The sequence below is a fragment of the Ascaphus truei genome, chromosome 4 (assembly GCF_040206685.1).
Source record: "Ascaphus truei isolate aAscTru1 chromosome 4, aAscTru1.hap1, whole genome shotgun sequence".
Classification (NCBI taxonomy): Eukaryota; Metazoa; Chordata; class Amphibia; order Anura; family Ascaphidae; genus Ascaphus; species Ascaphus truei.
In genome coordinates, this window is record NC_134486.1 from 28,342,413 (window position 1) to 28,364,851 (window position 22,439).

Consider the following 22,439-nt stretch of genomic DNA (forward strand, 5'->3'; position numbering starts at 1 on the left):
ACGCCTTGGGACTCCCATTGCTTTGCAATGCCTTGCAGACCCCTGTGACAGCCAAAGGCAAGTAACAACTTACTCGGTGCCTTATCTGCCTGACTGCTCTGACTGGAGTGGGAATGAAATGTCTGCTGCCGGGCAGGACTAGGGCATTAAAGGGAACTCTGACACTGCCATGAAGGAGGAACGCAGGAGGGGCGGCAGCAAACTCCCCCGGGGGACCACGACACCTCCCGCCCCTTCTTCCCACCAATTGCATCTCCTATTCAGTAGTACATGGGGAGACATACAGTCCAAGGCATCGCTGCAACAGAATACAGTCCACAGGTAAATCATTCAAATCTTCTTTCAATCCCTTTAGTGGTGAGCAATAAGCATAAATCTTGTATCATGTAGTGGCTCTTAGGATATACAGAGCATCAGTGGTATACCACTAAATTATCACCTATAGCTCATATAGGAGTAGTCGCCCGGGTAGGCTAATAAAAGTGCCATTTATGGCCTACTTGGGGGACACGACAACCAAAAGGTAAAAGTATACCCCCGTTCACCACCACACTTAATTGACACTACTTACAGCATACAAGGTGTCTGCTAGGGAAGGATACATTTGAAATCCATCAATAACTCACTGTTAGAATGAAGGCTCAACGGAGCCGAATTGCAGATAGTGGCTCATCCAGGCGTGCATCCGGCTGCTGTAGTTCATAGCAAGAAAAGGTGACCTCGGGAGAGGAATCAGCGGAGCACTGCAAGCAGGGTAGGGCGCAGGTAGAATGCACATAGAAACGGCACACCAAGAATAAAAAAAATCTCATTTAATACGTGACTGGAGACATAACAAAAAGGAACAGAGTAGTGCACTCTGACGCGTTTCGGGCCTTGGCCCTTTGTCAAAGCGTGGGAATTAAATGTCTGCTGCCGGGCAGGACTGGGGCATTAAAGGGAACTCTGACACTGCCATGAAGGAGGCACCGAGGGGCGGCAAACTCCCCCGGGGGACCACGACACCTCCCACAATCCAACTCCAAATGACGCTGCGGGGTCATGCCACGTGAACACCCCCCCCCATTTATAGTAAACTTGTTCTAATGATACCATTGTGTATTAATTATATGTGTCCGGGTAATTCTACACTACAGAATCCCGTACAGGTGGAGGCGCTACCGAGCATCACTCAGGTGCACCCCAGGTTCCAGCAGCGGAGGCTCAGATCTTCTGGGCACTATCAGGCATTGCACCACAGCCACACACCGTAGCCACACATCTCCACACATCTCCCAGGGGGTGGGGGAAAGTGTGCTACACACGTGCGCTACACACGTGCGCTACACACGTGCGCTACACACGTGCGCTACACACGTGCGCTACACACGTGCGCTACACACGTGCTATATTTTTCATGTCATTATTTTTCATGTCAAAATAATATGACATGTTATGTTCACAACATAGTATTTCTATATAGTTAAATACTTCTATTGACAACAATGCTTGCAGATTTAGCTTTTAACTGCTGTAAAACCCCTGAAACATTTTTTTGCCAGAATCAAAGATGGCCGCCAAATTGCTTCCGCCCTGCGCTGGCAGCATCAGGGGCACGAAGACCATTCAGATGGAAGAACGCTATTGGTTTGTCTGCGTCCAAGGGAAGACTGACCAATCAGAGAGCTCGCTACATACAGCCGCGTCAGGTGGCACAGCGGCGTTTCCTGCTCCCAAGCGCGGTCCCGAACGGACAGCGCAGCCCGGGCCTGGGAGATGGTGGGCGGCAGCCAGCTGGAGAACGCTAACCCCCTCATCTACCGGCGGAGCGGGGAGCGGCCGGTGACGGCGCAGGAGGAGGACGGGGAGGTGGCGGACAGGATCGACGGCAGAGAGGTGTTCGATATCCTTTGTAATGCGGCGCTGTGTGAGTGACTGTGTGTGAGTGACTGTGTGTGAGTGACTGTGTGAGTGACTGTGTGTGTGTGTGTGTGTGTGTGTGTGTGTGTGTGTCCCTCATATACACAGCTGGATATGTGCAGGGAGTGCTCATCCACCCGTGTGTGTATCCTACATGTACATTATATACGTGTGTGTATAAAAAATATATACAGTATATATTATAGTGTGTATTCTGTTTGTTACTAAGGAACTTCTGCACGCAGCTTTTCTTCTTCAGCATCATAATAACGAGAGAAACGTTGTTATTGCCTCTTGCCTGTTTTTAGTTGCACCCAATCATAGCATTATGCTTCATTCATTTAACCCTTAAGGCACTTCAACATTTTACTACATTTAGTCGACAAGACATTTAATAAGTATTATGCATTTAATAGAGGAACCTGCTGAAATGGAGTTTACCTTGACGGGGTTAGCAGGAAGGAGGCTTACTCAGTTTTAGATCAAACGATGCAACTAAATGGCTCCTTTTGTTATAAGACTAAGGATCAAAATGTATATAGCTCACTAAGAAATTGCAGCCAATTTGGGAGGAGGCGCTGGGTTTCTGTATTTGTTTTCTACTAAGGCCAATTCTTTTCCAAGCTGCGTAATCTGTGACGGTATTGAATGATGGCGTTAATACATTTTGTCTGAGGTGTACACTTGAGCTCACCTAGTTCTGTTTTCACTTATGTATATAAAAAAAAACATTTACAACTTCTACATGTATTTACCATTGCGCAAAAGACCTTCTTACTATAATTTAGAAAAACTTATACAATATTTATGCAAGAGGAAATATAGGTTTGTCAGGAAAAGAAAAAGGATAATATATATATTTATAGACACCTCTCAGTGGTCGCTACTAGGGATATGAAACGCCAATACATTTTTATTTACAAACTCCAGAGTTCCACAATTTAAAAAATATATACTGTATATATTATTATTTTAGAAATTCTATCTCCCTTTCAGAGCATAATTATAGTAAGAACGGCTTTTCCGCAGTGGTAAATACATGTTGAAGTCGTAAAGGCGGGGCCTCTGCAACCTCAGCGCACTCCTGTTTTAAATAATCTATGTATCTGTGTTTTTTTTACGTGTGCACATATCGATGTGCCTATCCATATTTATAATGCATGTTTATAAATGTAACTTCCGGTAGGTAAAAGAATGGGTTTGCGCTGGTCCTAGGCCTTCCCAGAGAAAATCCCAATATAGTCGATCCGGCTTTCTCCCGCGATAAACTGGGCAAACTGTAGGACAACCCACATCAAAAAGGGAGCGCAAAAGGACCGTATCAATTTAAAAGATAAAATCAATTTATATAAATAATAATCAAATTAAAAACTTGCATATACGATGGAAACCTCTCATTCCATATATCTCTCCCACATCTCGGGCTAGTTGGTCATGTGAAGTCCCTCAATCGTGATGGAAACCGGTAGGACACCGAAAAACAAGAGACGGGCCAAACTCCAGTCCCAAATCGTAGGGAGACACCGCTGCAGAGCTCTTGGCAGCATTCTCGTGGGACCAGGTAAACGCAGGGCGTCTGTCACCGCGCCCTGCGTGAATAACGTGAAGACCGCTGAAACCTCACCTACGCTTCAAATAGATGTTTCCATCGTATATGTGATCATGTACGTTTTTAATTTGTTTATATAAAGTGATTTTATCTTTTAATTGATTCTGTCCTTTTGCATTCCCTTTTTGTTGTATGTTTATAAATGTATATGTATGGTAATATCTCTTTTCGTTTTTCTACTAGCTCTAGGGGCTCGGGAGAAAAGCAGATTATCTGTAGGTTGGATTTGATTCCTTTTAGTGGACCAACATTACAGTTCCTCATAGGTGACATTATAGTGGGTAGAACTTTACAAAAAAAAATAAGCTTGGTTTCTTTTTGAAGTGTATGGTATCAAATGAATAACCCACTGAGAACATGACATGAACATTTCATTACAAAATAGCAGTGTCCCTGCCTGGTATTAATGGTTTCTTGGTGCTGACCTACTCTTTGTACCATTAATCCCTCTGCTGCCCAGCACTTCGGTATCCTTCCTTGTGTTTTTTTTAGGTATACACTAGCTGAGAGACCCGGCGTTGCCCGGGATGTAATGTTCCCGTTCCTCTCTCTCCTCCCCCCTCTCTCTGTTTGTCCCCCATTCACATCAATCCAGTCCCCCCCCTCCCTCCCTCCTTTACAGCTTCATGTAGCGTGTGTGCGTCAGTCACTGTGTGTTTGCTCGCGCGTCAGTGAGTCTGAGGCAGAAACACAAACACACACAGACTGACTGACGCACACACAGTCAGTGTGTGCCTCAGTCAGTGTGTGCGTGCGTCAGTCAGGGTTTGTGTGCGCGTCAGTCAGTGTGTGCGTGCGTGCGGCAGTCAGTCAGTGTGTGCGCGCGGGGCGTCAAAGGCAGGGGGGGGCGTCAAAGGGAGGGGGGGCGTCAAAGGGAGGGGGGGGGGCGTCAAAGGGAGGGGGGGGGGCGTCAAAGGGAGGGGGGGGGGCGTCAAAGGGAGGGGGGGGCGTCAAAGGGAGGGGGGGGCGTCAAAGGGAGGGGGGGGGCGTCAAAGGGAGGGGGGGGCGTCAAAGGGAGGGGGGGGGCGTCAAAGGGAGGGGGGGGGCGTCAAAGGGAGGGGGGGGGCGTCAAAGGGAGGGGGGGGGGCGTCAAAGGGAGGGGGGGGGCGTCAAAGGGAGGGGGGGGGCGTCAAAGGGAGGGGGGGGGGCGTCAAAGGGAGGGGGGGGGGGCGTCAAAGGGAGGGGGGGGGCGTCAAAGGGAGGGGGGGGGGCGTCAAAGGGAGGGGGGGGGGGCGTCAAAGGGAGGGGGGGGGGCGTCAAAGGGAGGGGGGGGGGCGTCAAAGGGAGGGGGGGGGGGCGTCAAAGGGAGGGGGGGGGGGCGTCAAAGGGAGGGGGGGGGGGCGTCAAAGGGAGGGGGGGGGGGCTCAAAGGGAGGGGGGGGGGGCGTCAAAGGGAGGGGGGGGGGGCGTCAAAGGGAGGGGGGGGGGGCGTCAAAGGGAGGGGGGGGGGGCGTCAAAGGGAGGGGGGGGGCGTCAAAGGGAGGGGGGGGGCGCCTCAAAGGCATGGATTCCTCCCCCTGCATTTCCTGCAGTGGACAGGAGGGGGGGGGGCAGTGGACAGGAGGGGGGGGGCAGTGGACAGGAGGGGGGGGGGCAGTGGACAGGAGGGGGGGGGGGCAGTGGACAGGAGGGGGGGGGGGCAGTGGACAGGAGGGGGGGGGCAGTGGACAGGAGGGGGGGGGGGCAGTGGACAGGAGGGGGGGGGCAGTGGACAGGAGGGGGGGGGGCAGTGGACAGGAGGGGGGGGGCAGTGGACAGGAGGGGGGGGGGCAGTGGACAGGAGGGGGGGGGCAGTGGACAGGAGGGGGGGGGGCAGTGGACAGGAGGGGGGGGGGCAGTGGACAGGAGGGGGGGGGGCAGTGGACAGGAGGGGGGGGGGGCAGTGGACAGGAGGGGGGGGGGCAGTGGACAGGAGGGGGGGGGGCAGTGGGACAGGAGGGGGGGGGGGCAGTGGACAGGAGGGGGGGGGGCAGTGGACAGGAGGGGGGGGGGGGGCAGTGGACAGGAGGGGGGGGGGGGCAGTGGACAGGAGGGGGGGGGGGGGGGGCAGTGGACAGGAGGGGGGGGGGGGGCAGTGGACAGGAGGGGGGGGGGGGGGGCAGTGGACAGGAGGGGGGGGGGGGGGCAGTGGACAGGAGGGGGGTGGGGGGGGGGCAGTGGGGAGGAGGGGGGGGCAGTGGACAGGAGGGGGGGGGCAGTGGACAGGAGGGGGGGGGGGGCAGTGGACAGGAGGGGGGGGGGGGCAGTGGACAGGAGGGGGGGGGGGGCAGTGGACAGGAGGGGGGGGGGGGGGCAGTGGACAGGAGGGGGGGGGGGGCAGTGGACAGGAGGGGGGGGGGGGGCAGTGGACAGGAGGGGGGGAGGAGGGGGGGCAGTGGACAGGAGGGGGGGGGGCAGTGGACAGGAGGGGGGGGGGGCAGTGGACAGGAGGGGGGGGGGGGGGCAGTGGACAGGAGGGGGGGGGGGGGGGCAGTGGACAGGAGGGGGGGGGGGGGGCAGTGGACAGGAGGGGGGGGGGGGGGCAGTGGACAGGAGGGGGGGGGGGCAGTGGACAGGAGGGGGGGGGGGGGGCAGTGGACAGGAGGGGGGGGGGGGGCAGTGGACAGGAGGGGGGGGGCGGGCAGTGGACAGGAGGGGGGGGGCAGTGGACAGGAGGGGGGGGGGGGCAGTGGACAGGAGGGGGGGGGACGCAGTGGACAGGAGGGGGGGGACGCAGTGGACAGGAGGGGGGGGGACGCAGTGGACAGGAGGGGGGGAGGCAGTGGACAGGAGGGGGGGAGGCAGTGGACAGGAGGGGGGGGAGGCAGTGGACAGGAGGGGGGGGAGGCAGTGGACAGGAGGGGGGGGGAGGCAGTGGACAGGAGGGGGGGGGAGGCAGTGGACAGGAGGGGGGGGGAGGCAGTGGACAGGAGGGGGGGGGAGGCAGTGGACAGGAGGGGGGGGGGAGGCAGTGGCAGTGGACAGAGGGGGGGGGAGGCAGTGGACAGGAGGGGGGGGAGGCAGTGGACAGGAGGGGGGGGGAGGCAGTGGACAGGAGGGGGGGGGAGGCAGTGGACAGGAGGGGGGGGGAGGCAGTGGACAGGAGGGGGGGGGGAGGCAGTGGACAGGAGGGGGGGGGAGGCAGTGGACAGGAGGGGGGGGGAGGCAGTGACAGGAGGGGGGGGGAGGCAGTGGACAGGAGGGGGGGGGAGGCAGTGGACAGGAGGGGGGGGGAGGCAGTGGACAGGAGGGGGGGGGAGGCAGTGGACAGGAGGGGGGGGGACGCAGTGGACAGGAGGGGGGGGCAGTGGACAGTGTCACACACACACACACACCTCAGTTGAGTTGATGCGCCCTTTCTCAGTTCCGTTTGGCGCCGGAGGTGGGGAGCGACACCTACCTGTACTTCCGGGCGCCGCCACCGTCTGACTCGGCGCCGCGAGGGAGGAAGGGGGTCCGCCATCTTACGCGCCGCGTGGCAGCTGCGGGAAGCGAGGTGATTTGGAGCGGGGAGGGGGGAGAGGTGATTTGGAGCGGGGAGGGGGGAGAGGTGATTTGGAGCGGGGAGGGGGAGAGGTGATTTGGAGCGGTGAGGGGGAGAGGTGATTTTGGAGCGGTGAGGGGGGAGAGGTGATGCCGCTGGGGAGGGGGAGAGGTGATTTGGAGCGGGGAGGGGGAGAGGTGATGCCGCTGGGGAGGGGGAGAGGTGATGCGCTGGGGAGGGGGAGAGGTGATGCCGCTGGGGAGGGGGAAGAGGTGATGCCGCTGGGAGGGGGGAAGAGGTGATGCCGCTGGGGAGGGGGAAGAGGTGATGCCGCTGGGGAGGGGGGAAGAGGTGATGCCGCTGGGGAGGGGGAAGAGGTGATGCCGCTGGGAGGGGGAAGAGGTGATGCCGCTGGGGAGGGGGAAGAGGTGATGCCGCTGGGGAGGGGGAAGAGGTGATGCCGCTGGGGAGGGGGAGAGGTGATGCCTCTGGGGAGGGGGGAGAGGTGATGCCGCTGGGGAGGGGGAAGAGGTGATGCCGCTGGGGAGGGGGAAGAGGTGATGCCGCTGGGGAGGGGGAAGAGGTGATGCCGCTGGGGAGGGGGAAGAGGTGATGCCGCTGGGGAGGGGGAAGAGGTGATGCCGCTGGGGAGGGGGAATAGGTGATGCCGCTGGGGAGGGGGAATAGGTGATGCCGCTGGGGAGGGGGGAGAGGTGATGCCGCTGGGGAGGGGGAAGAGGTGATGCCGCTGGGGAGGGGGAAGAGGTGATGCCGCTGGGGAGCGGGGAGAGGTGATTTGGAGCGGGGAGAGGTGATTTGGAGCGGGGAGAGGTGATTTGGAGCGGGGAAAGGTGATTTGGAGCGGGGAAAGGTGATTTGGAGCGGGGAGAGGTGATTTGGAGCGGTGAGGGGGGAGAGGTGATGCCGCTGGGGAGGGGGGAGAGGTGATTTGGGGAGGGGGAGAGGTGATGCCGCTGGGGAGGGGGGAGAGGTGATTTGGGGAGGGGGGAGAGGTGATTTGGGGAGGGGGGAGAGGTGATTTGGAGCGGGGAGAGAGGTGTGTGTGTGTGTGTGTGTGTGTGTGTGTGTGTGTGTTTTATTTATTTTTTTGGACCTTTGGCCCGTCACTCCGCCTCAGGCCAATGAGAGGTGTGGGGGGCGGGCCAAGGGGGTGGTGTGAGTGTGTGAGGCCAATGAGAGGTGTGCGGGGGCGGGCGGCCCAAGGGACCAATGAGATTGCCGCTAGGGACACCGGACATCCAGACAGGCAGGCAAACATACAGTGCTTTCACTAATATAGTATACTAGCTGAGAGACCCGGCGTTGCCCGGGATGTAAATGCATAATAGGTAGTATTATTTATAAATTGTGGAACAATAGGTGACTGTTTGTTGTAAAGGTTGGATAATAATATTGAAAAGAAAGATGGAAGAAAATGTAATATGATGTTGTATAAAAATGGTTTATTGTAACCACACCACAGTACAATGTATATTTTGGTGGCATAAGTGATGTAAAAATCTGAGTGGTGTGTCCTGCTAGGGTGTGAGGCGGCGGGTGGCGCATGGGTTGTGAGTGCTGTGTGCGAGTGGGGGTCCTGCTAGGGTGTGAGGCGGCGGGTGGTGCGTGGGTTGTGAGTGCTGTCTGTGAGTGGGGGTCCTGCAAGGGTGTGAGGCGGCGGCTGGCGCGTGGGTTGTGAGTGCTGTCTGTGAGTGGGGGTCCTGCTAGGGTGTGAGGCGGTGGGTCAGTGATGTCGGTGCGTAGGGGCGGGAGGCAGCAGGTGTGTGTGGCGGCAGGTATGTGTCGAGTGTGGCGGGTGTCTGTTGAGTGCGTGCAGCGGCTGTGAGGCGGTGGGTGAAAGGCAGAGGCGGCCGGAGTAAGGGCGGGTGAAAGGCAGAGGTGGGGGTGGGGAGGCGGGGGGGAGGCGGTGGGAAGGGGGGGGCGGTGGGAAGGTGGAGGGAAGGGGGGGGGAGGCGGTGGGAAGGGGGGGAGGCGGTGGGAAGGGGGGGGGGAGGCGGTGGGAAGGGGGGGGTGGAGGGGAGGTGAAGGGGGGGGTGGAGGGGAGGTGAAGGTGGGGGGGGTGGAGGGGAGGTGAAGGGGGGGTGGAGGGGAGGTGAAGGGGGGGAGTGGAAGGGAGGTGAAGGGGGGGGGGTGGAGGGGAGGTGAAAGGGGGGTGGTGAAGGGGGGGTGGAGGGGAGGTGAAGGGGGGGTGGTAAATGGGGAGGTGAAGGGGGGTGGAAGGGAGAAGTGGAGTGAGGGGAGGTGAAAGGGGGTGAGGGGAGGTGATGGGGGGTGAGGGGAGGTGAAGGCCGCTCACTCACCCGTCCGGCAGGTCCCACGTGGATGTGAGGCGGGAGGCAGCGTGTTGTGGCCGCTCTCCCGCTTTGTCCCGGGCGCTCGCTCGCTCCCCCGCTGACTGTAGCGGCGCCGGGGGGGGGGGGGGGGGTATCGGGGAGACACTGACACGGGAGGGGGGGTGGAGGGGAGGTGAAGGCCGCTCACTCACCCATCCGGCAGGTCCCACGTGGATCTGAGGCGGGAGGCAGCGTGTTGTGGCCGCTCCCCCGCTGTGTCCCGGGCGCCGCCATCTTGGGCACTCGGCGCCGCGAGGCAGCCTGCCTGGCCACTGGCTGTTCCCCCGCCGGGGAGGGGTGAGTTGTAGCGCCGGGGAGGGGGGGGGCATGTATATGTGTGGGGGGGAGAGGTGGGAGATATAGAAGGGGGGTCTCGCACGGCCGCTGACACTGGGTGGGGGGGGGGGGGCGCTGAAGGGGTAATAATAGTGTGTGTGTCCCGCTGAATGTAGCTGCGCCGGGGGAGGGGGGGGTCGGGGTGAAAGCGCGGGAGACACGGGGAGAGGAGGAGGTGCGCGCGGGTGCTGCTAACACTGTGAGCCCCGCTAATGTATGTAACAGTGTGTGTGTGTGTGTGTGTGTGTGTGTGTGTGTGTGTGTGTGTGTCACTGTGTGTGTGTGTCACTGTGTGTGTGTGTCCCTGTGTCCCTGTGTCCCTGTGTGTGTGTGTGTGTGTGTGTGTGTGTGTGTGTGTGTGTGTGTGTGTGTGTCCCTGTGTGTGTGTGTGTGTGTGTGTGTGTGTCTGTGTGTGTGTGTGTGTGTGTGTGTGTGTGTGTGTGTGTGTGTCCCCTGTGTGTGTGTGTCCCTGTGTTCCCTGTGTGTGTGTGTATCAATGTGTGTGTGTGTGTCTGTGTGTGTGTGTGTGTCTGTGTGTGTGTGTCCCCCCCTGTGTGTGTGTGTGTGTGTCCCCCCCTGTGTGTGTGTGTGTGTGTCCCCCCCTGTGTGTGTGTGTGTGTGTCCCCCTGTGTGTGTGTGTGTGTCCCTGTGTGTCCTTTGGCCCGTCACTCCGCCTCAGGCCAATGAGAGGTGTGCGGGGGCGGGCGGGCCAAGGGACCAATGAGATTTCCCCTAGGGACCAATGAGATTTCCCCTAGGGACACCGGACATCCAGGCAGGCAGGCAAACATACAGTGCTTTCACTAATATAGTATAAGAAGAAGAAGACTAGCTGAGAGACCCGGCGTTGCCCGGGATGTAATGTTCCCGTTCCTCTCTCTCCTCCCCCCTCTCTCTGTTTGTCCCCCATTCACATCAATCCAGTCCGTCCCCTCCCTCCCTCCTTTACAGCTTCATGTAGCGTGTGTGCGTCAGTCACTGTGTGTTTGCTCGCGCGTCAGTGAGTCTGAGGCAGAAACACAAACACACACAGACTGACTGACGCACACACAGTCAGTGTGTGCCTCAGTCAGTGTGTGCGTGCGTCAGTCAGGGTTTGTGTGCGCGTCAGTCAGTGTGTGCGTGCGTGCGGCAGTCAGTCAGTGTGTGCGCGCGGGGCGTCAAAGGCAGGGGGGGGCGTCAAAGGGAGGGGGGGCGTCAAAGGGAGGGGGGGGGCGTCAAAGGGAGGGGGGGGGGCGTCAAAGGGAGGGGGGGGCGTCAAAGGGAGGGAGGGGGCGTCAAAGGGAGGGGGGGGCGTCAAAGGGAGGGGGGGGGCGTCAAAGGGAGGGGGGGGGGCGTCAAAGGGAGGGGGGGGGGCGTCAAAGGGAGGGGGGGGGGCGTCAAAGGGAGGGGGGGCGGCGTCAAAGGGAGGGGGGGGTGTCAAAGGGAGGGGGGGGGCGTCAAAGGGAGGGGGGGCGTCAAAGGGAGGGGGGGGGGCGCCTCAAAGGCATGGATTCCTCCCCCTGCATTTCCTGCAGTGGACAGGAGGGGGGGGGCAGTGGACAGGAGGGGGGGGGCAGTGGACAGGAGGGGGGGGGCAGTGGACAGGAGGGGGGGGGCAGTGGACAGGAGGGGGGGGGCAGTGGACAGGAGGGGGGGGGCAGTGGACAGGAGGGGGGGGGCAGTGGACAGGAGGGGGGGGGGCAGTGGACAGGAGGGGGGGGGCAGTGGACAGGAGGGGGGGGGCAGTGGACAGGAGGGGGGGGGGCAGTGGACAGGAGGGGGGGGGGCAGTGGACAGGAGGGGGGGGGGGCAGTGGACAGGAGGGGGGGGGGCAGTGGACAGGAGGGGGGGGGGGCAGTGGACAGGAGGGGGGGGGCAGTGGACAGGAGGGGGGGGGGCAGTGGACAGGAGGGGGGGGGGCAGTGGACAGGAGGGGGGGGGCAGTGGACAGGAGGGGGGGGGCAGTGGACAGGAGGGGGGGGCAGTGGACAGGAGGGGGGGGGCAGTGGACAGGAGGGGGGGGGCAGTGGACAGGAGGGGGGGGCAGTGGACAGGAGGGGGGGGGCAGTGGACAGGAGGGGGGGGGCAGTGGACAGGAGGGGGGGGGCAGTGGACAGGAGGGGGGGGGGGGCAGTGGACAGGAGGGGGGGGGGGGCAGTGGACAGGAGGGGGGGGGGGGCAGTGGACAGGAGGGGGGGGGGGCAGTGGACAGGAGGGGGGGGGGGCAGTGGACAGGAGGGGGGGGGGGGCAGTGGACAGGAGGGGGGGGGGGCAGTGGACAGGAGGGGGGGGGGGCAGTGGACAGGAGGGGGGGGGGGCAGTGGACAGGAGGGGGGGGGGCAGTGGACAGGAGGGGGGGGGGGCAGTGGACAGGAGGGGGGGGGGGCAGTGGACAGGAGGGGGGGGGGCAGTGGACAGGAGGGGGGGGGGCAGTGGACAGGAGGGGGGGGGGCAGTGGACAGGAGGGGGGACGCAGTGGACAGGAGGGGGGGGCAGTGGACAGTGTCACACACACACACACACACACACACACACCTCAGTTGAGTTGATGCGCCCTTTCTCAGTTCCGTTTGGCGCCGGAGGTGGGGAGCGACACCTACCTGTACTTCCGGGCGCCGCCACCGTCTGACTCGGCGCCGCGAGGGAGGAAGGGGGTCCGCCATCTTACGCGCCGCGTGGCAGCTGCGGGAAGCGAGGTGATTTGGAGCGGGGAGGGGGGCGAGGTGTTTTGGAGCGGGGAGGGGGGAGAGGTGATTTGGAGCGGGGAGGGGGGAGAGGTGATTTGGAGCGGGGAGAGGTGATTTGGAGCGGGGAGAGGTGATTTGGAGCGGTGAGGGGGAGAGGTGATTTGGAGCGGTGAGGGGGGAGAGGTGATGCCGCTGGGGAGGGGGAGAGGTGATTTGGAGCGGGGAGGGGGAATGCCGCTGGGGAGGGGGAAGAGGTGATGCCGCTGGGGAGGGGGAAGAGGTGATGCCGCTGGGGAGGGGGAAGAGGTGATGCCGCTGGGGAGGGGGGAGAGGTGATGCCGCTGGGGAGGGGGGAGAGGTGATGCCGCTGGGGAGGGGGAAGAGGTGATGCCGCTGGGGAGGGGGAAGAGGTGATGCCGCTGGGGAGGGGGAAGAGGTGATGCCGCTGGGGAGGGGGAAGAGGTGATGCCGCTGGGGAGGGGGAAGAGGTGATGCCGCTGGGGAGGGGGGAGAGGTGATGCCGCTGGGGAGGGGGAAGAGGTGATGCCGCTGGGGAGGGGGAAGAGGTGATGCCGCTGGGGAGCGGGGAGAGGTGATTTGGAGCGGGGAGAGGTGATTTGGAGCGGGGAAAGGTGATTTGGAGCGGGGAAAGGTGATTTGGAGCGGGGAAAGGTGATTTGGAGCGGGGAAAGGTGATTTGGAGCGGGGAGAGGTGATTTGGAGCGGGGAGAGGTGATTTGGAGCGGTGAGGGGGGAGAGGTGATGCCGCTGGGGAGGGGGGAGAGGTGATTTGGGGAGGGGGAGAGGTGATGCCGCTGGGGAGGGGGGAGAGGTGATTTGGGGAGGGGGGAGAGGTGATTTGGGGAGGGGGGAGAGGTGATTTGGAGCGGGGAGAGAGGTGTGTGTGTGTGTGTGTGTGTGTGTTTTATTTATTTTTTTGGACCTTTGGCCCGTCACTCCGCCTCAGGCCAATGAGAGGTGTGGGGGGCGGGCCAAGGGGGTGGTGTGAGTGTGTGAGGCCAATGAGAGGTGTGCGGGGGCGGGCGGCCCAAGGGACCAATGAGATTGCCGCTAGGGACACCGGACATCCAGACAGGCAGGCAAACATACAGTGCTTTCACTAATATAGTATAAGATAGAGAGAGAGAACCCACTGAAAGCACTCAATATCCCCTAATTGTGCAATGATAAGTATATTAAAAATATTCTTTAATGCTATACTGATTAAAATAATGGGTGTTAAAATACATCAATCGACACACATATATATAAACCCTACTGATGAGTATATAAGATACTCCGGGTTGGTAAAGTTAGGGAAACGTAAGAGGTTTATTGGATCAAAACGTTCCCAGGGATCTGATATGCAGTGATCCCTTATAGTGGTAATTAGGTATACACTGGTGTAGGGGGAAAGCTAGCTGATAGCCTGTCCTGCTAACAGACAAATGTAAGGTATTCACGTGAGAAGATGTACTTTTGTTCACAATAGTGATATGCAGATAAATTAGTCGGCGCAGTATATCCGGTAGGACCTCACTATGTATGGGGTAATAAGTCCTTAATCACCTGACAACAGCTAAATTGCTCCAAGGTAAAGGAGCTAGCTGAAATACACAGAGTAAATTTACAGTGGTATATAGATTCCTATAGACAGTGTGGTTTGTGTATGCCTGTGCGCATATTCATGAATGCGCTTCCACTGTCTTAGAATACTATTGCCACCAAGACCTCTGTATAGTGTGGTTCACCTATCTTTTAGGTCACAGATAGGTTTAATAGTCTACTTGTGTTTTTTTTAGACTGCCAGTTTGTCATTTTAATACATTTTCCTTGACGTTATACATCTTATCCGTTCCATAAATGACCCAGAACATCCCCTAAGTTTGGAAGAACTGAATGTGGTTGAAGAAGTTCGAGTGAAGGTACATCTTGCTTTTCACTGCTTTCATTCTGTGATGTTAAACCTATAAATGCATGTTTTAAAGCATTCTTGAAAAATAAGGTACAAAGCTTGTCACGGGCAGTTGATTCTGTAGTGCATAGAATGACCCTCTCGCCATTAAGGGCTTTTAAATAACTACCTTCTAAAACATCTCAATTTTGTCTTCATGCCCAAACTACATTGTAGGATTAATATATTCTCTGTAGATCAAGTCTACATTTCTATTGAGGCAAAGTGATGCCAGCATAAATCTCAAGATCAGGGTGAAAACACACAGAATTGTTTAAGGTAGCCAAAATACTGTGGGATTTTTTTGGTTCGCAAATACTTTTCGCCCCTTAATCATTGACATAATAAAGCTACCTTGAAAAACCACCTCTACCTCCTAAAGGTTAGAGAGAGGTTGGGAGGCCATTAGGGATGAAACACATACAGTAGCACTGAGCAAAATGCCTTTACATTAGAAAATATAATGACTTTCTGTGACCTCTAACATCATTATCTGCTCCCAGTTATTCTCATTTGTATGGTCATTATTTAAGCAGTTCATGCTTGTTTTATTACCAGACTGTCACAGTAGATATTTGCACAACATGATGAAACTCTTGGGCAAATTCTGTTTGAACTTCTTTCAAGTACTGCTCGGACACAATTGAGTTTAATATATCGAAACTAACCATTACGTCATCTTGGAGATGGAGCGCTCGCGTAACTCCTGTACTGCTAGGATAGTATGTAAGAAATGGGGTGAAGACACTATGGAGGAACATTTCAAACCCCAGAGGCACATCTGTCTTAATAAACGCCGTAAATCCAATTCCGTTTTTAGTCTCAACACATTACACACCACAATCAATTATTTATTTTCTTTATACATATCCTTGCAGCCATTGGGAAGTATTGAGTAGTAACTGCACAGTATATGAAAAGCAATGGATTTCTTAAGATCCTGATCCTACGTAGGATAATTAGCCCTAACAGTAATTTTATTGGGATGCATTTTATCAATGATTGAATGACGCCCACTAACTGTAATATTGTTTTCCTATGTGGCTGCAGTGCACAGTACTATTTATAGGTACACCTTTTATTCCCTGTAGAGTATACAGTCTAATTGTTGCACACTGGGGTTGGGATCCTGTGGTGCGCAAACTGGGGGGGGGGGCAGGAGATTTGTCTGGGGGTGAGCAGGCGCTTGCAGAGGTCCCACGCTCCTCCCTAAGGCATTTTAAATGAAATCCCGGGGATCGCGTGAGACCTCTGCAACAGTAACACTTACTGGGATTCAGAGGTGTCAAATGACGATGACGCCGCGGGTCACGTGACCCCCGGAGCGTTATTTGACGCAGCTGGCAGGTAGGAGAGGCGGCGCGAGACAAGGGGAGGCCAGGCAGGGGGCGCAGCTTCAAAAGTTTGCGCTTCCCTGCCTTTACTGGGTTGAAGCAGGGGGTCTCTGGAGCTGAACGGTGTTAATTTCAGCTCCGGCTAGCCCCTGCTTCCAGAGATGCTTACCTCCATAGTGGTGTTGGTATGTCTTCAGTTTAAAGCCGCTGGCCAATTGGAAGCTGGTCCGGATGACGTCACTGCTTCCTATTGGCCCGAGTGACACGGGACATTGAAACGTCGCCATTATGTTAGGTACACAGTTTCTCTTCCTGCAGAGATACCGGCACCACTACGGAGGTAAATATCTATGGAAGCAAGGGGTCCCCAGAGCTGAACTGTGTTAATTACAACTCCGAAGACCTGACTGTCACGGGAGACCAGAGCTATCACACCAGGGATCAATTCGCCAGACAAACACAATTTATCAAATTAATTTATTGGAAAAAGAAATATCCACTACTATTTACATTAAATCAACACGCACGCGCGCACACACACACACACACACACACTTTCAACTGGGAGACTGTGGTTACCCTATAAACATGGGTGCAGGGACCTCCCTAAAGAGATTTCCCATGTTCTTTCTTCCTGCAATGTCCTATGCAGCTTCTCCCAGTTACTCACGGCTTCTAATCCAGCTGCCTCTGCTAAAGAACTCTGAACTCACAGCTAAAGCTGAGCTGATCTTATCTGGTCTAGCTAGGGATCTCCCTCCTCTTGTGTCAAAGAGTTACTTGGAAAGATCCCAGCTCACTTTGCAACATTCCAGCTGAATGTAACATTAACACCTGGTTCCTGCAGTGCTGGAACCAGGCTTGCAATACAGTATGTATGTACACACATAACAATACACACACACAATACAGATTTATTACTGACAGGTAGGGGTAATAACAGGCTTAACCTTTATTAAAAGCAGTCACATTTACCCCTACTGTCACTGACATTTATATGCTAACCAGGACAGGCTTTTTCTGCCAATTGTTTGGGAGCATTTTGCAGTAAGACCGTCATGACCGCGCCCACCCAACCCGACTAATAAACCTGAGTTTAACATGTGAGTGTTTATTGTGAACAGATAAGAAGCTGCACTCTGCGGGTTATGGTGACACCTTTTCTTTCATACCCTGCAACAGGCAGATGATGATGAGAGCACGGTGTGTGTCGCGTTTACGCCTACCATTCCCCACTGTAGCATGGCCACATTAATTGGATTATCCATTAAAGTCAAGTTGCTGCGTTCTCTGCCGGAAAGATTTAAGGTTAGTATTTATCGTTTGGGAGCTCGGGGGGGCACAAGGCATCATTAATTGCTGGGTTGATTCCTTCCACTATATTTCACTTTCTAGTAATAAATTCTGTGGGGTTTTTTAACTATTGAGACAATTATTTGGCAGGCAGGGCTCAGCAGTTTGCTTTATGCCCAGCGACTCTGCTGCCATTCTGTTGCTCCAGAATTCAGGGGTGTCCAACTCCAGTCCTCAAGGGCCGCCAACCGGTCAGGTTTTCAGAATATCCCTGCTACAGCACAGGCAGCTGTTGTACTGAAGCAGGGCTATTCTGAAAACCTGACCGGTTGGTTGGCCCTTGAGGACTGGAGTTTGCCACCCCTGCTCCAGATCACCTTAGAGAAGCTTCCACCCTTTTGGAAATCCAGGTGGGGGATTTAAAATGACAAACTATACATGTACATTCGAGGGCCGTTATCCTTTTGTTACATGTAGATGTCTACAGACCGTTGATTATCATTGGGAGCACATTTTTTCACCAACCTGATTTTCATAAGTGCGATTTGGTTTCTTCTTGGCTATTTTATGCAGTTCTGCTGTAAATTGTTATATATATATATATATATATATATATATATATATATATATATATATATATATATATATATATATATATATATATATATCCCAACAAAATGATGCGATCTCACAACTACCTCTATAGCAGAACTACCAGTAACACTATTTAACGTTCAATACCTTTTTATGGGAAAGGGAATAGATGTATGGTCCATGTGAAACACCTACAGAAACCCTGCGCTCGCTCCTCCAATGTTGGCTGCAATTTATTTGTGAATTTTTGTAAATTGGTGTATGCAGTGTTGTTGTTTTTCTTTTCTTTAAGGTGGATGTTCATATAACTCCTGGCACCCATGCATCTGAACATGCTGGTGAGTTTTGATTTAGCATACTTTCTCTTGTGGGGAGTATACGGTTCTATTAACTGTTACGGGCGGCTTCCAGGATGGTGACCATGTCGAAAAAGTGGAATCCATAGATGGTTGGTGAGTCTCTTGGAAAGCTTGGATGACATTGCAGCTTCTTATTGGCCTGTGGAAGTGAGGCTTAAATGGCAGCCATATTGATTATTGATTTCTCAAAACAGCAGAAATGCTGGCACATAAAAAGATAAATATCTTGTATACTAAAGATATGGCTGTTTGGTTCCCAAACGGTAACGTTTTAAATTAATTTTGGTGGTTCCTGCTTTACCAGATCTGATAATAGAATAAAGTGACACTGTTCTCAAATCGTAAAAGAACTGCCAGGGTGTGACTTCTTTACAACCCTCATAAAACTATTTCCTTTTTGTGTAATCCCCTTAATCTTTTACTGAACTGTGCAAAATTGTACCACAAAAATATATTTTAAAAAAATGTCCCCAACTATGATGTTTTTGATTGGTGGAGCTGAAAAGCATAGCCGGGGAGAGTGGCAAGCTGACACATTAGTATTTTCTTGTAGCACTAAATGTTTAATGAAACAAATTATGTATAAATTGCTGGGCCAATTAATATTTTACCATGCAAATATACCTATTTCAGGTTCAAAGATTTTAGACCTGCCAATAGGTGCAGTCCCACTTACCACAACCCCAAAATATGTTGTCAACATAAGAATGTACAGTAAGAAGACCTTTTTACCATTGTGGAAATGGCACAAATACTGGCGTACAGGAAGCTCATATTAGCACAACTATTCTCCTCCCCGCCCTCTCCCCCACCCTGTATTCTGCCGCTGTCCGCATTGTTTGCCACCCTGAGGGACAAAAAGAACTCTGATCTCTAAAATGGATGGAAGTTATTTTACCTTGGAAATAAATAAAGCCTTAAAGAGATGTGGTGAAACGCCAGAAGGGCGCTACTTGAAAAAGCCAAAATAGTGAATATATACGTGATGGGAGGACTAGAACCACCAGAACTTGAATGGATGTTCCATGCATATTGTAAATCTCCTTTGAAGGAGAACAAGGAAATGTGTACCTCTCTTCTGTTCTTGTATCTTATTACAAAATTATCATTCATTGCCCATGTTTGGGGAGGAGAAACCGTCCCGGTGAAGACGACCTCCTCCTTTAGTAGTTGGTGCACAGTAGTTGGTGTATAGGTAGCACGAAAACACACCATTACACTGTGAAACCTACACTTTGTATCAGCACACGGTTCCACTTTCTTGTTGCACTAACTGTTCAATGTGCTGAAGTGGGCAGAATGCTCCATTAGGCCACGCGCATAGGGCACGCGACGGATGACGTCACCCGTCGCCACCTGCGACAGTTGAATTTCGCTTTTCAGCGATGTCGCTAGCGACCTGGCCATTGATTGGTTCAGAGGCTGTCACATGTGGCGACAGCCTCGGAAAAATCAAATTTGACCGGCTACCAAATTTTTGGTCGCTCCCGTCGCGCTTACAATAAGCACTTGCGACGGCGACAATGCATTTGTTTTGGAGCAACGTCGCGTCGCAAGGCACTATAAGCGCAGCCTTATGCATAGTGATCAGAAATGTGGCATTGCTTCAGGTGAGAAGGTTTGCGCAGCGTATGAAATAGTGTTGTATCATGGAAGAGCAATGCTGACTAGTTCTGAAACGAAACAGTTTATTTGCTAGTCTCGCCCCTTGTAAATAAGGAAGTGTGGATAAAAAGATGAATGGTTGTGGGAAATAGGGGGAAGAAAATGGGCTTTTCCAAGCTCTTGTTGAAAACAGTGGGATGACAGAAAATGGAGCAGCCAGAGCAAATCAAACCCCACCTAAGTGTCGTCTCGCCATGTTTACAACTTCATTATTTAAAATTACTGTACTTTAGATTTACATTTTAGTTTAAAAAAAATAAATCATAAATCCACATTTGTAATCCCTTAATCGTCACTCGCACTAACGCACTTTGGTCTATTAGGGACTGTCCCTTTTAATCAACTTCTTCTCTCTTCTCTCCACAGTGAATAAACAGCTGGCTGATAAGGAGCGCGTTGCAGCCGCCTTGGAGAATTCCCACTTGTTGGAAGTTGTGAACCAGTGTTTGTCTGCGAGGTCCTAGGCTCAGACTGGACCCTTATTTTGTTGCTAATTTATGGGTACAAAAATGGACTTCTGTTTATAAGTGCTTGCTGCTATTAATACGTAGTTGTACCTATTTTCTAAACATCAGTGCATTAATAACGCTTTTTTTTTTTTTCTTCCATGGAAAAGTGTGTATCTGATAAAAGTAAATTGCCAGAGTTTTAGTTTGTGGCGCAAAGGTTTTTGAAGTGAAACTTCTTTAGAGGCATGTGCTACATTTTGATGGTACAAAACTGCAGCGTGGAGACCCGAAGGTGGAACAGATGTCAGGTGCGTGCACGAGTAATGGAAATTAGGTAATTGTTGCCAGTAGAGGCAGTTGCTCGTGCATGCACAGACATGGGAGTTGAATGGATGCGCATGCGTAGATATGACCGTCGGGTCCTTTTATGCACTAATGCGTCCGTCGATACCAACCAGGAAGCTATCGGTGCGAGCATGCACACAATCGGCCGTTGCTGGGAGTCGCCCGCTGCATACACTGAGACACCCGGCATATCCAGCGTATGCACAGAGGCATCCCCCTCCCCCGCGCATCCACGGCCATATCCTCGTGCGCAGAAGAAAACTCAGCCCGGTGCACAAGCGGGGGTCTCCTGCACGCATGCGCAGAGGCCTCAGGAGCTCGGCAGCGCGTCGCGCATGGGTAGCAGCACCAGAGGAGAAGAGGGCATGAGCGCAGAACACCCACCCACACCCCCTGTGTTACGCACACAGTCGCGCACTGGCACACGCGCACACAATCCACAGTTAGTGCAAATAGCTAATACAGGGGATGTGTGCTAAGCACACGCGTCCCAAGTCAAATCTAGTTGCGTTTTGTCAATGAAATTGTATTTTGATTTTTAATTAAAAACCTCACCAACACAAATACAATTTCTGTGGCAAAAGTCAAAGTTTCCCTTTAAGATGCGCATGCTCGGTACACACAATTTATTTTTTTTCCAACTCCTCTCTCTGAATCCCTCAGGACCGAAGTTAGAAAATAGTGACAAACAAAAAAGCGCAAACCCATATCTATACTATAATTCTAAGTTTTCCGTTTGTATGTCAGAAGCATCGATATGTCACAAACGGCACCACGTAGCACAACGAAACTTTCACTGGACATTCTGCTGCGGATTTGTAGGTCAACGCAACTATTTTGAGCTTCCAATGTGACTCACCGCCCAAATTATGGGCAGCAAATCTCTTAGTGCAGAAGCAAAGGGGGGGAAGAAGAAAACGGAGTGAGTGAGGGGGGGGGGAGAAGAAAACGGAGTGAGTGAGGGGGGGAGAAGAAAACGGAGTGAGTGAGGGGGGGAGAGAAGAAAACAGAGTGAGTGAGGGGGGGAGAAGAAAACGGAGTGAGTGAGGGGGGGAGAGAAGAAAACGGAGTGAGTGAGGGGGGGGAGAGAAGAAAACGGAGTGAGTGAGGGGGGGGAGAAGAAAACGGAGGGAGGGAGGGGGGGGGAGAAGAAAACGGAGGGAGGGAGGGGGGGAGAGAAGAAAACGGACGGAGGGAGGGAGGGGGGAGAAAACGGAGTATAGGGGGGAACTGAGGGAGAATAGAAAACGGAGTGAAGGGGGGGAACGGAGTGGGGAGAAGGGGGATAGAGAGGGGAAGAGGGGGCAGGGAGAGAGAACTGGGGGGCAGAGAGCGAGCAATGGGGTGGGGGAGAGAGGGGAGGGAAGGTTGTAGAGGGAAAATGTAGACACACACACACATATACAGCTCCTGTCACGACCTCCACGTCAGACTCCGCGTAAGCACAGCTTCCCCGGTCTTGTGCTTCCGCATTCAAACCCAGTTTGAAACACCAGAGGCGCACACAGAGACAACAACTACTAGGGGTCACAATATGACCGCTCTTCAAAGATTTCCCGCCCTGCGGACCAATGGGAAGCCGTGACGCGGGAGCTTTAAACTTTAAAGCCCTGCTTGCTGTGCCGGAGCAGTTACCGACACCTACTTCGGAGGCAAGTATCTCCGGAGCTGAAATGTATGGGGTTCAATGCCGAAGACCCCAGCTTCAATTCGATTACTTTATATATATATATATATATATATATATATATATATATATATATATATATATATATATAAAAAGTAATCAAAAACGAATAGACGATACAGTTCTGTAGCTAATGAAATGGTTTTATTTGTGCGATCTTTCGAGATACACTGATCTCTTCTCGGCTAACACTGTGTGTGTGTGTGTGTGTGTGTTAAAAATCACACAATAATTCACCACTATGGATTGCTCCTTTAAACAAAGAGGACTAACCTGCCCACTTGTAATTATTATAGTAATAAAATGTAACTTTTCCCTAGTTTAAATAATGAATAAGCCACAAGATGGCGATGTTTTGCAATGCCCACATGTCTTCAATAGGATGGATTACCAGCTGGTGACATCTCCAAGAGTATGTGAAACAACAAAT

At 54.0% G+C, this 22,439-nt stretch overlaps 1 protein-coding gene across 1 annotated transcript; it reads left to right on the forward strand.

Annotated features, from left to right (window-relative positions):
- The first annotated feature begins 1,603 nt into the window (after positions 1 to 1,603).
- CIAO2B (cytosolic iron-sulfur assembly component 2B) lies at positions 1,604 to 20,174 on the forward strand. Its single transcript, XM_075595474.1, has 5 exons — positions 1,604 to 1,882; positions 14,175 to 14,254; positions 16,800 to 16,925; positions 17,797 to 17,842; positions 19,895 to 20,174. The coding sequence occupies exons 1-5, from the start codon at positions 1,756 to 1,758 to the stop codon at positions 19,990 to 19,992; spliced, it is 477 nt and encodes a 158-aa protein (XP_075451589.1). The 5' UTR covers positions 1,604 to 1,755; the 3' UTR covers positions 19,993 to 20,174.
- Positions 20,175 to 22,439: the final 2,265 nt, after the last annotated feature.